This window comes from Malaya genurostris, chromosome 3 (genome assembly GCF_030247185.1).
Source record: "Malaya genurostris strain Urasoe2022 chromosome 3, Malgen_1.1, whole genome shotgun sequence".
Taxonomy (NCBI): domain Eukaryota; kingdom Metazoa; phylum Arthropoda; class Insecta; order Diptera; family Culicidae; genus Malaya; species Malaya genurostris.
In genome coordinates, this window is record NC_080572.1 from 250,536,352 (window position 1) to 250,554,074 (window position 17,723).

A 17,723-nucleotide genomic window follows, 5' to 3' on the forward strand; every position below is an offset into this window, starting at 1 on the left:
CTTCTTATACCTTATGATCAAAAAAGAACCGGAATTTTCATTTTAAAATTCCCGCGCTTGTCCAAACGGTAAAATTTTATTCTCTCAACGTTGGCAACACTTTTATACACATTCTGTCAAATTTCTTCTTCTATACAAAGAAGTTGAAAAATTTTCGTGTGGCGATTTTTATAATGGATGAAAATTTAGAACAACGTGCGTGCATCAAATTTTGTGTTGCAAATGGATTTAAGTGTTCCGAAACGTTGAAAATGTTAGAAAAGGCTTTTGGTGAATCTAGGAAAAACACAGACATGCTAAAAAAGCTGAATTCAATTGAAAAACAGCGTCGTGTTGATGTGGCCAAAGAGATGATTTCCAACGCAGATAGTGGCCTGGTGTTGAGGTGTGGATCTATGAATATGACGTCGAAACCCCACATCAATCGACCGAATGGCGCTTCGAAGGCGAGCCGTTGTTCTAAATTTTCATCCATTATAAAAATTGCCACACGGAAATTTTTCAACTTCTTTGTATAGACGCCAAACAAAAACTAATCGTACGATATGCGTCAAAATTTGACAGAGTGTGTATAAAAGTGTTGCCAACGTTGAGAGAATAAAAGTTCACCGATTGGACAAGCGCGGGAATTTTAAAATGAAAATTCCGGTTCTTTTTTGATCATAAGGTATATCGGGAAAATTATGCTAAAAACAAATCTCCAAATAGCAAGGGGAACGTGCCTTTTGAACCAATTTGTTCTGATTCCTGATTCCTGTATCACAGGTTATATAAAAGTTATATTTTCAAATATTCTACATGAACGATAGTACTTGGCTTGTATTCATTTCATTCAGTAGCCTGTCAAGGTTGAAGTTTTAGTTTTGCTATAAAAATTGCTACAATCTAAAATAAATCCTATTATATGATATTACACAGCCAAGTTTCAGCAACATCAATGCATTGAGCTCAACAAAGTTGGACATTTTTAGCGTTATAAATGACAGTTATTTAGAAAATGAACGATTTCTTACAATACCCATTTTAACATATTGTATTCAACTCGTTTTCATTTCAACACAAAACCCAATGCTGCAATTCGCGTCATTAATTGATGTGTAATTTTTGCTCACGATATAATGCCACCGTGCATTTCGCACACCACCTCAATGCGAAACAGCATCCCGCAAGCAACAAAAAAATGCGGAAAAGATTATGTAAACTTTTTCAAATTTCGATTGTTTTTGCTAAAATTTTATAATTTTGAGTTGCATTTTCAGATTCTTTGTGAAATTCTGCTACAAAAACTACTTTTCAGTTCTAAAACCATCACCATGGAACGGAACAGTAACCGTTTATACATTTCAAAAACCAATTACGGCTCGGCAAAGCAAAATTTCAAAGTTCTAAGAATACTTAGTTGTGATGAATTCGATTTCGAAAACTTAAGTGTTTTTGGTTTTTCGAAAATCGGTCTCGTTTTTTAATAATTGATTAAAAACGCGATTTGCGCATTCCACTACATTTCGCCTTAAAAGCTTGAATAAAGGAATAATTTAAAAAAATACTAAACAGAAGCGATATGAGCCTATTCCAAGAACTACTATTGGTACTATTGGTTCATGGTTCTGATGTAAAAGTAATTGATGGCAGTAAAGATTAATTTAGGATATATGCAAATTGTGAAATATTCACAAATCCATTGCGAATTAATAAGAATCTCTTTTCTACGAGCCAGCAAAACGTGTAGTAAGCCCACTGCGTTCAGTCATTGAAAATATCCTGAGTTCTATGCGTCGGTTTTGCCTGTTATGCTTTGTGCGACGATTCGTTCAACTCAAGCAGTTAATATTTTGCGTGCATTTTTTGGGACTACAGTTCACCTTACTGAGACTGTTTGAATGGCAAACTTTTTTTCTTTCGATTTGAGCACATCCTAGGGATGGGTATCGAGAGGTAAAGTATCGATACTTGGTATCGCGATACCGTTTTGTAATTTCAGGTATCGGTATCGATACTATAGGAAAAAGTATCGATACTTATTATCGGTATCGGTATCGATCGAAAATGCAAGCTAGGCCGATTTTGATTAAACTAGTCTTCAAATAATGACCTCCCCGAAGAACCAAAACGCTGTTGATTGGTTTTGAGATCCTTTGTTCACCTTTTGAGTTACAGACAATTTCAGTTATTTGAGAATATCTTTTGCAATTGATCAAGAACTTTTTTTTATATTTCAATACCTCGCAAGAATACCTTCCCAACGAGATATAGATGAGTTTTATCAAACAAGTTCGCGCTTGCGGAGTTATTAAAAACGGTATCATCTCACTTCTTAGTTGATTGAGTCTGTTTCTTCTATGAAAACCAAAATTCGTTATCCAAACTGGATGCGAACACTCATTGAAAGTGAAAGTGAAAGACGTCAGACGACAACTTTTGTCGCACATTATCCTACTGGCTAATGAAAATAGGCGTTCGGATGGTACTGAGGTCCCCAATACTGAAGTATTTTTTTTTTGCTAATTGATATTAATGAGGAAACTGATGGCAAAATTCCCATGTAGGCATAGGGTTGCAAGTTCTTGGTACCGGGTTTCTGTTAAAAAAATCTTCATTCAAATTATATGTTTTGTGCGTTAGGTCGATTATTTTATATTATGTACTCTTACAGAACTTCGATACATACTTACATCAGAAATCATTTTAACAATGGGAATGATCTTACTAAGAGTTGTATACTTTTCTTTGGACATTTCTGTGGTTGCCAGACAGAATGGGCGCTTTTGATGTCGCTGGTTGCTCTTTGATTGACTATTAGAGTGGGATCTAGATAATGGTTACTTTAAGCTAGTATCGACAGATATCGACCATGAAAATATCGATACCACGCGATACCACTTTGCACGGTATCGATCCTAAAAAATCGATACTTTAGGCTAGAGTATCGATACCTTGAAGTATCGCAGTATCGATACCCATTCCTAGCACATCCCAATCATTAGAATTTCACTGTTCAATTCCGATCCGATTCCCATTGCCACAGGAACAGAAAGCTTACGAAATCAGCTTCGTTTGTTCGAGATCTTGTTACACAACAACTCGTTCCGTTTCCAATATCGCGAGCCTATTGTCACTGTGTCTGCCTACCGCAGAAAAAAAAGACACCACGTTTTTCATGGCGTAATAGCGGCACCCGGCAAGTAACACACGTGAATGCCGAGAAATGCCAGGATAATGGCGATAGGGTGGTAAGAAGTCTTCTTTAGCTTTAAAAGGCGAAATGGTGCAACATTGTATCGAGGCAAGGGCGAATGCTGAGACTCGCCTCTTTGATCTGGCATGGAATACGGAAGCTGCTTTGTGACACCGACAGGATCAATGATGCTGTTGCATAAATAAAATGCTTTATTGGATTACGGACATGATGAAAGGGAGGAACTTGTTCTCCGGTTCCGATTCCTATGTCCTATCTTTTCAAATATTGAATTTGTTCGTTCGCATGAAAGCAACTAAATCTGGTTACGTTTCTCTGTTTCTGTTTCTCGCAGGCATACTACTACCGAGCTCTGTCGTTATCGGCGATGGATAAACCGGAACAGGCCATTCTGTCCCACTGCATTTCCATCTTCCTGGATAAGCAGTCGATGTGTGTGGCCAGCGGAATAATGCACGAACTAGCGAAGGTAATTTCATCATTCTAGTTTAACTTCAACACTACTAAAAATGGATTTATTTTTTAGGACCTACAAAAATTACTTGCCTCATCCCGTTCGGAGTCGGAACTGCCCTCGGACATGATGAACCCGCTGACGCTGATCTTTGACAAATCTCACTCGCCGATGAATTCCCGCAAGAGACGACACCACCGGACCCCGTCCGCCTACCGTCACAAGGTGAAAAAGCATTATCTCAGTCTGCGGACCAGCGACTTCGACGAGACGCACTCCGATTGCACCGATGAGGATTACTTCCGGGCTAGTTTTTTCGATGAAATGGATGACTTTTATCAGCAAACCATGAAACCTTCCCATCACCATCGGCGGAAATTACTGACGGCGTACGATCTGAACATTTTTAACCCGCGCATGGATGAGCCGCTTGTGCTCGGTCGGAACTTTTACCTGCAGAAAGGTCCGCGAGTACAGCAGCAAACGCAGCCACCAGCAATAATCATTCCAGGTCCGAACTCAAAACTACGGTCGTTTGTTGATCAAATGGCCCAGAAGCTGGAATCAATCCGTTGGGCCGAAGGAAACCCGGTACGGTTACACGTCAATCCGCAGAACGTGGAAGTGTCTGACTTTGATTGTGTCCTCTGCTGTCGAACTTTGTGGAGGCCCGTGGTGACCCCTTGTGGTCATACCTACTGTTGGGTACGTATTTTGTAGGGCATTTTGTACAATTGAATCGTTTAACCGGATTGTTTCCCCCCTCCTTCGATAAGGTCTGCCTCGATCGTTGCATGGATTATTCCTCTTCGTGTCCGCTCTGCATGGCACCGCTGGTAGAGCAGTTCCGACACCATTTGGCCAGCAGTGCCGGTCAGTTCGCCCTGCTCACCGCCAATCCTACTTTGATCTCATTGTCTAAGCGTAAGGTAACTCAGTTCGTCGAGCTCGCCATGCAACGGTTCATTCCGGATGCGTACGAGAAACGTCAACGACAAGAGCTGGACCGGGAACCGACGGTTCCGGTGTTTATTTGCACAACTGCATTTCCTTCGGTGCCATGTCCGCTGTTTGTGTACGAACCCCGCTACCGATTGATGGTACGGCGGGCGATCGAAAGTGGCGAGCGGCAGTTCGGAATTGCCCTTCCACAGCAAAGCGGCCGGCAGCGGTACGTCGAGTACGGCACGATGCTGGACATCCGGGACTGCGTACAGCTGGGAGATGGTTGCTCGATTTTGTCGACCGTCGGTGCCCGCCGGTTTCGGGTGGTGGCTCGACACGAAAAGGACGGTTACGACACCGCCAACGTGGAATTTATCGAGGATGATAAAATCGACTGCGAGGGAGCCAGCAAAGACGGCCGGGTGCATTTAATACGAGAACTTCACGAGAAAGTACTGCTGAAAGCTATCGACTGGCACCAGAGCCTCTCGGAGAATATCAAGTGCGAGATATTCAAAAGTTTCGGCAAGATGCCCGATCTGGAGGAAAACTGGGAGGACGTGGTGGATGGACCGGCGTGGGCGTGGTGGATTATTGCGATTCTGCCGTTAAGTCAGCATTTAAAGGTGACGACCTTTTTGATTTATTATTAGTTTTGACTAATTCAACTAACGATTCGTACTTCCAGGTCGACATTCTGTCTACCACCAGTTTGGAGAAGCGGTTGCGAGCCATCGACAAAACTCTGAACCTTGAAGAGTCAGCTCAGCAGAAACGGAAACGTTCCGTGTGCGTAGTTCGTTCCTCGCCAGCATCTCCACCGCCAGTAAGCTGCTGTGACGGGCTGCATTCGTCTGTTGCCGCTGCACAGCATCAGCAGCAACATCAAAACCATCACAATAACCACCACCACAACCATCATCATCAACAACAACAATGCCAAGCAATTGACTGTTGCTTACGAGAAAGAACTACCTCAACAGATCATCATCACCATCATCATGAGGATGACGATCACCACCACCATCACGATCATCATCATAATCATCATCATGACCACCATCCAGATAGTGATAGAAACAGTTCCGGGGATCACCATCATCATCATCATCATCATCACCATGACCATCTCAATCAATCGGTGGAAGCGGCGGAATATTTGTTGTAAAACCGCCCCATCTCTATTCGGTCCAGAACAAGAGCACACTCACAAAACACTAAACACTAGGCACTAGCGCACTAAACAAAACAAACAAACAAACAAAAATAATCATATGTAAAGCAACTGAATGGTTCTCTTCTTTGAAAATGTACAACATTCGTACTCTCGTGGATCAAACAGTAAACCAATTTATGACCGTGTAACCTAAAAGCCATAGATTAATATGATAAACAAAAACCGTAACCTGTAAGGAAAACAAACACAACAACAACAACAACAAGAACAACAACCTTTCCTAGTAAACTCTATTTTTCATCGATTTATGATAATGGCTACCAATAACCTAAGCAAACAAAAAGCGCACTAACTTGGAGGAGTCAAACGAATCAGATCGAGGTTAGAACTGTTCCACTAAATTGAAAAAAATTCAAATTCCATCTTTGCCATGCCTCTCATATATAACACAAGCAAAGCTTTGATCATCCTAAAAATTTTGAGCTTAAATCCATCACACTCGAGTTTCAAAGTATTTCAAATTTTCCCGTTTCTGCTCTATATCTATACTCAGCCAGTACTATTTAACCTGTTCTTTAAAATTGAAAAAAAAAAACAAAAGTGTATTCCATTTTACTCTTGCACATACACACAAAGTTTTCGTATCGGCCTGAGGCGGCGAAATTTTCCAAGATATTTTTTTTCTCGCTCTACTCTTCTTACTTCCGTTGTTTTTTTCTGTTGTGTTTTCGGTTGTGTTAAATCAGCGTTTTTGGCAGCTCGCGGCAGGCTTTGATCGGGTCAGTCCTACTAATGTTTTTGTTCAGGCGGGAAAGAAACGGTAACGAAGAACGGCAACAAACCAACCATGCGTTTCCATAACGTTGTAAATTATGATGACGGCAGGAATTCACGCATCCAAGCAATGCTTTTTATCTGATTTGGAAAATGTAAAAAAAAAATAAGTTTTTTCGCTATTGGCAATATGCTAAATCATTTCGGTTTTCAGAAACGGAAACTTTGCAACTAACGTTCTTGTTTTGGTTACTGTTTAATGCTGTTGGAGCTAGACAAAATCTTCAAGTTACATTTTGTTGTAAAGCTTTTTTCCGAAACGGATTTCGCAAGAGATATTGCAATGCCGAAATCTACATGTCTTTTGGAGAATTTTATCTTCTTCACAGCTGATTCTTAACGTACAAAACCATTGCTTGGCTAGTACTGCTTGAAACTGTTTGAAATTTCAATTTCGTAATAAACAACGACGTACAAGCAATATCGAAGTATTTTATTTGGCGATGTGATTTGGCAATGAGATTTTATTTGTGTTTAATAATCCAAGTCGTTGAGTTACAAAAATACGTGATACAATATTGTATTTACGCCGAAATTGTAGAATTTTATAAACAATGAAATTCCAATCGTATGAAAACATGCAAAAGAATCGTCTGTTGCGGAATATTACTCCATACAAAATTACAATAATGTAATTTTACGCATCGTTTCGAACCAGTTTTTATGCATTCTTCAAGACGAAATGGTGCAAGATTTTTTTTTACTGTCTCTGTCAGGGCTTGCAAATTGAAGCAACGAATATTAACAAAAGAGTTTCACCCTCTGTGCGATTCACACACATTCGTATGTTAGGTAGAATTCACAGCGCAACCCAAGCAAGGAGAGCTGCTTCGTTCGTGCATTAGTTCATGAAGATGTGCGCCAGTTGATGAGTATGCTTCATGGGGTTAGCATTTGATGAACGATTCTTATATTGAAGATGTTTATGAGAAAACTAGATTCATAACTTTTAGTTCCGATGAATATTAATTGAATAAACATTGCTTTTTGTGTTTCTAGGATATAGACACAGTATAAACTTACAAGAAACAAATTGGTCATTTTGAAAACGTTTTCATTTTTTCAAATGCAAAATTTATGCTATACAATGTTTGAAATATGTTTGAAATATGTTTGAAATGTAATCAAATTGGGTCTTGGAGTACAAACGTTATATTCAAAAATGATTTCTGTAAATCTAAACTAAAAAGACACCGTAAATATTGTCTGTATGACCTTGCTTCGCATCTTGTAGCACGCCGTGAAGCAAAGTTCTTCATTCTCGTACAGTACAAACGAGAGTGAACCCTTCATTTCATTGCATTGTCATGGATTGCTCAGTTCATGTGTTAACTGAGACTGACAGCACAGGCAATTTACCAAGCAAGCGAATTGGTCTGCTCAGTAGCATATACTCTCACACATCCAGTTTCTCTCTGATATAGATCTCTCATTCAGTTATGTCAAGCAAAGTGTTCACAGCGGGTGTTTTTTTCTTGTTGCTTCGTTCGTTTGAGGATTCACAATACAAGTCCTAGTCTCTGTACTGTCCGTATACCGGTTTGATATGTTTCTCGTTAGCTTGACGAATGTAGTCGGACTTTAATATTGTATTCAGAAAATGTAATACTGATTGCGGGTTTGTTCAGTAAATTTTTGGAAAAAAATATCAACTCTCGACCGTTTCATTTGCCAAATGTCCGCATATCAGTCCGGGGTATCTTAAGCCTTTGGTCTTAAAACTTGAATCCGGAATTTTACACACTTATAAAACAAAATCGTGTAAATTGACATCTCTATAGATGCACATGAAAGAAGCGTAGCAATTCACTTCAATTTACAATTCAAAGCATGTTGAAATGAAAGAGTCTTAGTTAATTTAGTTTATGTTGACATCGACGCATTCACAAAACTCATTTTTACATGTACATCTATGAAGTATGTAACTGTAATATAATTCTAAGTCTTAAGGGGTTACGCCACTGTAGAAAAAAAGAGAAGGACTTTTTTGGGGAATTATTTTGGGATCCAAAAAAATGGAGTAATCCGAATTTTGTATAAATCACTTTTTAATATGTATATTTAAGTACAAAAAATGATCAGTTTTAAAAATTTAAAAACAAAGTGGCGGCTTGGCGCCATTTCCGCGAAAAGGCTGCATTTTGACGACCGGAAATTCAGCTCCCGCAATTTTCGATCTAGAACAAAAAATAAAACATTTTCTAATTTCATATTACAGTGTGCATAGAGGTACGTAGGAGTTTTTCAATTAATTGATTTTCTGTAAAATGGCAGCCCTTTGAAAATAAAACCGCATTTTTTCATCACAAAATTGTTCATGAAAAATAATATTCACTACATATTTTCAAAAACCCCTACGTACCTCTGTGGAGAATATTCTGTAAAATGTTTGAATCGATTGGTCAAGATTTACTTGACTTATGTTTCCGGTCAGCTCAGAAAACGTGATTCTGAGATAAACGCGTTTAAAGTTCTCGGTGCTGTAAGATCGTATCTCATACTCGAAATTAAGACGTCTAAAAATTTTTTCCCGCTTTTCATCTTTTGGGATATTATTTTTAAGATCATACATGACCTTTTGCAATGAAAAAAAATTCCGATTTTTTAAAAATTCTACAGTGGTGTAACCCCTTAAGGTGTAATTTACAATCTTAGAAAAAATGACCAATGTTGCAAAACGCAAAAGCAGTTTCCTTCGCAGTCGTAGAGCGGAAATTCAAAACAAAAATATCAGTTTGTTTGAAACATGTTTCTAAACAAACTGATGTTTTTTTCTTGTACAGTGGCGTATCTAGAGGGGGGTGAAGGGAGCATTCGCCCTGGGCGCAACGTTTTTAAGGGGGGCAGCAAACCAATCATTGGGAGCTCGTCCAAGTCATCTTTCCGGAGATGGAGTTCAGATTTGTTTTTGTTTTTTGTTCACTAAACCAACGATGGAGGCGGCAAATCTCTTATTTTGCCCCGGGCGCCGAATTTCCTCGGTACGCCAGATTCATCAGCAGTAGCGGAGGAAACTGCTCTATCGTTTTTTAACAACGGCTGTTTCCCTGAGGTTGTAAGTAGAACCTTAAATCTTGTGTCTTGCTTCTTAAGTCATGATTCTTGGGTCGTTAGTTTTATGGTTTGAGTCCTAAGTCTTGAGTTTTGTATTATGACTCTTAATACTTCGGTCAAAAAATCCCCTGACAAAGAAAACAACACATTTTTTTTCAAATTTTAAACATACAATTGTTCCAACAGAGTTCAAACATTTCTACACCACTTTTATACCACGACTTTTCTTTAGCCTCACAGAACAGTTCAGTTTCAGCGATGACCTCATCATTCGATGCAAATCTCTTTTCCAACAGACTTCTTTTTCGAAATCTGAGAGCTGAAAACAGTCGGTGGGGGCTAAATCCGGCGAATATAGGGACTGGAGCAACTATTCGAGTTTTAAGTTATGGAATTTTTGCATCGTAACGAGCAACTTGTAACGCAGTAAATATGATAATGATTCTGCAAACAATTTTTTTTATATTCAATTGTTCATGACGAACTTCGAGCCAAATCGTATCCGCAGTTAGCAGCACTCTCAGATTTGGATGAAACTTTCTTGATATGTAGACTTTGTCACAAAAAGCTACTTTGCATACTTTGTTTTTCCAAAACTGAACTAGAGTGTCTTTTGAAAAGGGACAAACAAACCAATTATTTTCAAATAGTTTTATCGAAAGATGACAAATTCTACCAAAAAGTTTCTTGTGAAGGTTTTCGGAACAACAGGCAGCCTCACTTGGACTTCATCGGTGTTTGAAGGACCACATTTAAATTCAGCATGCCAGTCGATAATGGTCGATTTGTTTTTTTTTCCTTGAAAAACATTGTTTCTAATTTTACAAAAGTAGTGTCATCAAAAGTATCACGCTAATGAGCTGAATGTCATGGCACTTTGACAGACGACATCTGAAAGATGTCACGCTAGAGGGATTATTCATTAGTCAGTCTGTCAGATCAGGGATTTATTGACCGACTTGTCATGAAACTTAAATTTTGAGTCTTTGGTATTAAATCTTAAGTCTTGTGCTCTAAGTCTAGAGTTTTGAGTCTTCGTTCATGAAATTTGGAGACTAGAATATTGAGTTTAGAGTATTGCGTATCATGTCTTGAGTCTAGAGTCTTGTGTCTGGAGTTTCAAGTTTTAAGACATGAATCTTTGAGTCTCTTAAATTTGGAGTCTAGAGTCTAAAGTTGTGTGTCGTTATTCTTTAGCCTTGCAGTTTAAGTCTTGACGCTTGAATTTCAAATCTTCAGTTTTACGTTTTGATGCTTGTGTCAAGTTTGAAAGACGAATCAAAAACCTTGAGGTTTGAGTTCCATGTCTTGAAACCTGAGTTTCGAGTCTAAAATCTGGATTTATGCTTCGTTTATTTTGAGTATTGAGACTTTATGGTTTACTCTTGTGACTTGAGGCGTTAATTTTAAGTTTTGATCATTGAGTCTTGATTTTTAGGTTTTGCGGTTTGAATAATGAGTTTTGATGCTTGTGTCCTAAGTTCAAGTTTTGAGCCTTGAATCATGAGTCTTTAGAATTAAGTTTTGAACCTTGAGTCTTGATTCTCAAGTTTTGAGTCTTGATGCTTGTGTCTCAAGTGTAAAGTGTCAAAATTGAATCATGTCTAAAGTCTTGAATCTTGTGTTTCGAGTCTAAAGTCAGGAGTTATGCTTCGTTAATCTGGAGTTTTGATTCATAAGTTTTGCGTCTTGAATCGTGACTCTTGTCGTTTGAACTTTGAATGTTGAATTTTGAGTTGAGTTTTGAGGCTTGTGTCTCGAATCTTGAGTCTCAAGTTTTTCGACTTGAATCATGGGTCTTAACAGGAAATTTACAATCTTTGGAAAACGGCCATTCGTATTCGGGTGGTTTTCATAATACACTGAGGTCTTTTTTTATGCGGTCTTTTTTATGCGGTTTTTTTACGCGACTTTTTTTATGCGAATTTTCAGAGTTATGCGGGTTTTTTTATGCGAAGTTTCAGAGTTATGCGGTTTTTTTTATGCGAATTTTCAGAGTTATGCAGTTTTTTTATGCGAATTTTCAGAGTTATGCGGTTTATTTTTATGCGGTACGTAAATTCGCATAAAAAAAGACTTCAGTGTAAAGGGGAGACCGGGGCTAAATCGGACATTTTTGGAAATTGAAAAAAACATCAATTAAAATTGGGGTTTTCCTAGTCTCTAAGCGCATTTACAAAGTCAATCCATGAATCGAATTAATTGCAGGTTTATAAGATATATAAGCTTTCCGGTGCAACCACGTTTCCGGTCTAGTCGTGTGTTGAGCTATCGTTCTTGATTCTTGAATGTTGTCTCTAGAGAAACGATTGTCGAAGGTTCAGAATTGGATGGCAGTTTCGGTAGTATCTCTCATATCCTGCATTGATTTTATCTCATCCAAAGAACGTAATTCGATGATAATTGGCACATTTCAATGAATAAATTAGTTTTTCGGACTAGAATACCATTTATATCAACACAAGTGAGCAGTTTGTTGAAGTACAAATCGTGGTGAATATTATGATTCCTCAAAAACAATTCCAAACTTTCGCATCGATTCGTCATCTTCTTCTTCACTTCTGGATGGCGTCAGCTCACTTGAGATGACACCGATTGATGGCACAGCAAGTTGGGCTATATTGACAGTTAATTTTCGTTTATAGTCGATAGACTTTCTTTTCACTGAACTGCAAATGCAAACCTCGCCGCGTGACAACGTGGAGTCGCAAAAGTACGGATGAGAATCCTTTCTTTCTCGCGAAATACTCAAATTGTCACCGCACTAACATGATACAACGTGTTCACTCGTTGAAGGTTTCACCGGAAGTCGATTGATTCGCCTTATGTCGTTTTCGCTTGAGGAAACTGAAACTGCCCAGGGTAGTTTCGTCAAACAAACACTTTTCACGAAACTGGGTTGGGTTCGCACTCAGCAACGGGGGTTTGAGCAAACCTGATATACAAATCAGGTTAGAAACTGACTCGATTTTCAGTTCAACAACGTTGAAATTAGGTTCGAAACTAGCTTCAATCAAACGGTTTGACAGTAGTTAGAGTGGAAACTGGGTTAGGTTTGGCATCAAGCGAAAACGACATTAATATAATAAAATGAACGAATCATTCACTAGAATGTCAAAAAATACTAATCTGACGCAACAAAAAAAGCCTCGTTATTTTATTTCTACCAAAACTAGAACTTTGTTCCACGGGTTGATGAGATGGACGAATCCCAAATCTCAAACCACTCGACCGATTTGGTTTATAGGTTGGTATTAAAAATGTGCATTGCATACTGATAGGCGAAATTTTGTTTTCTGATTATGACTAAGGTTCAATTACTTATGATAGCTATGTCATCAGTTATACTAGAGTACCTAAAACCAGAGTGACGACATCTCATGCGTAATGTTGACAACAGTTCAAAATATTGGCAGTTTCGTTAGTTAGTTTATATTGTATGTGACAGGTCGTTTGCTCATTTGGAACGATACTGTCGAAAATGTAACTTCCAAACAAACAGGTATCGTCGCTTTGGTTTAAGGCACTCTAAGCTATTCTAGTGCATTCGATGCATTGTTACATTTTGACATTGTAAATCATCTAGTAACAATACTTAGTACAATACTCTTAAATTACAAAACTAATATGAACAATCCTTAAATTCGATAAACATTTGTTTTTAAGGATTTTTTTGTCACCGTATTGCTTTTGACAACATGAAAGTACAGAACAAGTTCCGCGTGAACTTTCTCGCTGCTTAAAAAAAAAACACGTGTGTTTTTGACAGCTGGGAAGTACAGAACAAGTTCTGTGTGAACTTTTTCGCTGCATAGAAGCTGAGCATGGTATTCTAGAAATTGCTTGGAAGTTCGATCGGTTACATCGCGCGAGTTTCCATGTGTGGAAAATGACCTTCTTAGAATACTTTTCATAAACTTTGTAAACTGCTTACTTCAGCCAAATTAGTCACCTTTATCCGATTTTATTTGACCTCTATAATCGGAATGAAACAAAAACTTTGCATGTGTTAGCACAACTTTATTGAACAATATGATTGCCGTTTAGAAGTTTCAGCACATTCAACTAAACCGAAAAAGAAACATTTCTGTCCTAATCAAAGCCACCGAGAAACACAAACGCTGACAGCAGAACTGCTTGTAAATGTCACAGTAAGCATGAACCAGTTAGCCAAACAGAAAGAAAACTAAACTCCAAACAAAACAAAAAATACACTAGTTCAAGAACAGCCACAACACTCGAAAAAGCAAAAGTATGCAAGGGTGCGGTGATCGTGACGACAATCTTTCCGTAAAACTTTAAATCCGTATAAACCAACCCTTGGGTTTGACCAATCCAATCCAATCACAAAACAACCCTCGTTTACTTCAGTCTTCGGTCGGGAGGAAGCGAACAATCAAACCAATGAATCATAGCAAACATTAGGGAACATAACAATGTTTTAGCTCGAATGGTCGATGAAAGGTGAAGAAAATAGAACATCCTTTTTCAAAGGTACAATCACAACCAAGGTTCGTTTAAGGTTAAACGTTTTCGGTTTAGGTAAAGAAAAAAAAACGAGTTGATGGAATAACTAGGAATGTTGTGTGAAACTAAAATAATACAGCTGTAATTGGAATTTCTAGATTTATGTAGCATTTGATTTCGATACAAAAGTTTAGTGTTTTCAGATCCACAACGGTTAAGAGCGTTAGAGCAGTATTCACAATTTTTAAAGTACACTATTTTTTTTAGTTTCATTTTGTTGGCAAGAAGAAGTCTCATCGTAGCTTATTAAAACTATTATTATTTTGGGTACAAATTTAGTTACGAAGTGAAGGATGCGAAGACAAAAAAATGCGGTCTCAATACGGTCTGGATAAAAAATGAGGATTCAATCACTGAAAGCTACAATAGATTTTAGGAAATCAAAAGGATCTGAATGACAGTAGAGTTTGAAAATCAGAAAGAAACTGTTCCTCGGAGTAATGTGAAAGTGTACTGAACAACTGATTTCCACACGTTAGCTAAAATTCAAATGCAGTAGCTCTTAGCATGCGTCTAAACTATTAGTAGTAGTGAACAGAGAGAGATTCACAATTTTTATTTTGTCACGCAAAGAATTTTCGGCACAGAATCTTAGCAGTTGAACCAAATTTGTACATGCAGAAGTACGGCTAATTAAATTTGTTACAGACTACAGAGCATTTATCGGTAAAATGTTTTGTATACAAATCGATTTAATTACTTCAAGCTTACGACCTATAGTCTTCACGAAGAGGAGCTAAAACCAATTCGTGTGCCAAAATATCGATTTACTGCCAGAGACGGGTTGATCCAAATTTGTTTTATAACTAACTGATTGAATGGTAGCTTATGTGATTGCTTCATAAAAATAAAATTGAGGATTGTTCAACAACTCCTAGGCTTTTCTTAGCTCTCAACAACCTAATAGATTTCCAAATGATCAGAATCGCCCGAATATTTTGTTTCTTTTTCGCAATTTACAAGCAGAATTGCTAGTGTTGTCCTTTTTTCGTCATTTTCGTCACTTCCAAATGACATTTTTCTGTGTTCTGCTCGAGAGCTCATTCCTCGTTCGTTATTCGTTGTTCAAATCGAGCACGGAATTCGCCAACTATGAATAGCTTGATTGAATTTGGCCAAATGGCCCATTTTGTGATACCCTTCATGCAATTTCATTCAAGCAGCAGATCGCCTTTTTACTATTATTTAGTTTTTTGTTTTTAATTTCTTACTCCAACGACTCTTATTAATTTACTTTACCAATTAGAAGACACAAACACAGTCACACACACACGTACACCTAAAAACACTGACCAGGTTTTTAATTATTAGAAATCAAAATCAAATATTACAAACGAAGAGAGATCACGACGATTGCATTTGAAAACTGATGGTTCGGCACCATTCTGGGTCCCATAATTACCAACCTCCCCCTCCCATCTTTTGTGATAACGTGGAAACATTTGTCCACGTCGCTGTCGAACCGTGATAACCGCAATCACTGGAAACAACTGCAATCACAGGCAAAGTGCTAGGCAACTACCATAGATCTAGGGTACAATGATTAGATTAATTTAGTACGTATGTTTTTCGTTAGTGTTAATCCCATCAGTCAAAGGAGACTTCCTCTCCTCACTCGCCACGGGCCAGAAAAAGAAAACTTCACCCGGTACTGCGACGGTTGTGGTGTATGTTTGGAACTAGAGCCAAACGTAAATTAGTTAAACTAAATTATTATCCGTTGCCACGGTGCGGAGCGGGCTTGAGGCAGTACCGAGTGGACACGATGAGCGGAATGTAAATTTATAGGAATCCAACATCCTTATTCAATGTATTTCATCTTATAAACCTCTTTATATTTATGAGCGAAATGAGTAAGTTCATTTCTCTAAAGTATAAAACAAATGGAAAATTGTAAGACAAATTAGAAAACTCTTTTCAAAGTCCTATTTTCTAAAAGTGGATCTAATAAATTTTCAAACGTATAGTAAAAAAAAATAATCCGATATTTGACTTATTGATGAAAGAAATTCCCTGTCTTCGTTTCGGTCGTATAAAACCTCTGGATAGGTTGGTTGGCCACAGGACTACGTTTACTTCATTTTTTTTATTAGAACCATTAGTTTGAGTATTCAATTATTCTCTCAAAGTATCAAATAGAAACTTGATCGGTTCTATTCGAACTGTTTCGCTATGACAGTGTCATACCATTTTTACAAATTAGATGTGTTTGTGTAAAAACACATAACGATTCCGGTAATAATGAAAACTGAATACGTTGATAATATGTAATCGACCTAATAATAAACTAAACGTGGGGCATCAATGAATCAGAGGAAAGTCAATTATACTGTCCTGCGTGCTACAAAGCTTGGGGAAAAAAAATTATGAAGCGAAGACGCCAACCGATAGGCAACAATGTGTCTGTGAATGTCACGCGACATTTGCTACACTTATTAGTATCGCTGATACAGAAATTGAAAATAAAACAAGAGAAGTTTTTTCATTTCAAACTTAGTTTCAACTTTCAGCATGCTCGCCGAGGAGCAACAAAGAAAATGTTTTGAGTATTTCTGTTGAATTGGAAGTTCTACTACCATTCAGATTTCTTAAAAATTTTGGGCATGGAAATATCAATCAACTTAACAAATTAATTCACGTGCCAAATATGCTTTTATTTTTAATATTTTTTATTACAAAGAATTAGAAAAACAGTTCTTACCTTCAAGTTTTCGGGTCCCTTGAAAATGTCTTGGGCCGGGGGGACTTCCGATCTAGAACGACCACAGGTTGCTAAAACAAACATCTCAAAAGTTGTTTGGGCGACTCAGGGCCAGCTCCCGGGCTGCTCTGATCAATAAACGAAAACGGTATTAGTAATAGTGTAATTTTGTTGACCCTTCGTTAATAAGCGTCGATAAATATTTGAAAATGAAACAATGGTAAAATTCCATAGCAACAATACAAGTTTGGAAGGAAGCAAACATATGTAAACACACCGCACAAAATATGTAACATCCATTCACTTTAATGCTTCGTAAGATAAGAATATCGCAAGTATAACAGAAGCAATAATTCTAATTGATTTTTATTTTCCTGTTTCAAAATCTACAGGATATGCAGCAAAATGTTTCTATCATATTGCAATTCTACATAAACAAACATTGTCATAGTTACTTTCAAATAATAATTGATCTACAACTGACAGTGAACCGAAATCATCGAGGGGTTCTATTTGAAGGGTAAATGAGAAATAAAAGACCATTAAAATTTATCTTTGGTTTTGATGTGGTTTATGGCTTAGTATTACAAAAAATATATATTTCATTGTTAAATCGATCAAACTAAAATATTGCCATGGATTCTTCTTTGTGAAAGGTTTTGAAATGAAATTGTACCGTTTATTTGTTAACACATTGAAATTCAATAAATTTAGACAGATTTCAATTCGGGGGTATAAATGTACTGCAAAGAGCGTTGACGTATAGAAAACGAGAGCGTTCTAGGGTTAATGGACACTCTCCGTTGTTGTTGTTTACCTTTCGGTGGTGCGTCAT

The 17,723-nt window shown here is 37.7% G+C and overlaps 1 protein-coding gene across 5 annotated transcripts in view; it reads left to right on the forward strand.

Moving 5' to 3' along the window:
• Nucleotides 1–15,117, forward strand: part of LOC131438979 (uncharacterized) — a 208,403-nt gene extending 193,286 nt beyond the window's left edge. For all 5 annotated transcript variants that reach the window (XM_058609428.1, XM_058609430.1, XM_058609432.1 and 2 more), the window contains exons 4-7: nt 3,531–3,665; nt 3,723–4,355; nt 4,427–5,221; nt 5,284–15,117. In XM_058609428.1, coding sequence (XP_058465411.1) covers nt 3,531–3,665; nt 3,723–4,355; nt 4,427–5,221; nt 5,284–5,763 — 2,043 coding nt within the window. In that variant the 3' untranslated portion in view covers nt 5,764–15,117. The remainder of the gene's footprint in view (nt 1–3,530; nt 3,666–3,722; nt 4,356–4,426; nt 5,222–5,283) is intronic.
• Nucleotides 15,118–17,723: the final 2,606 nt, after the last annotated feature.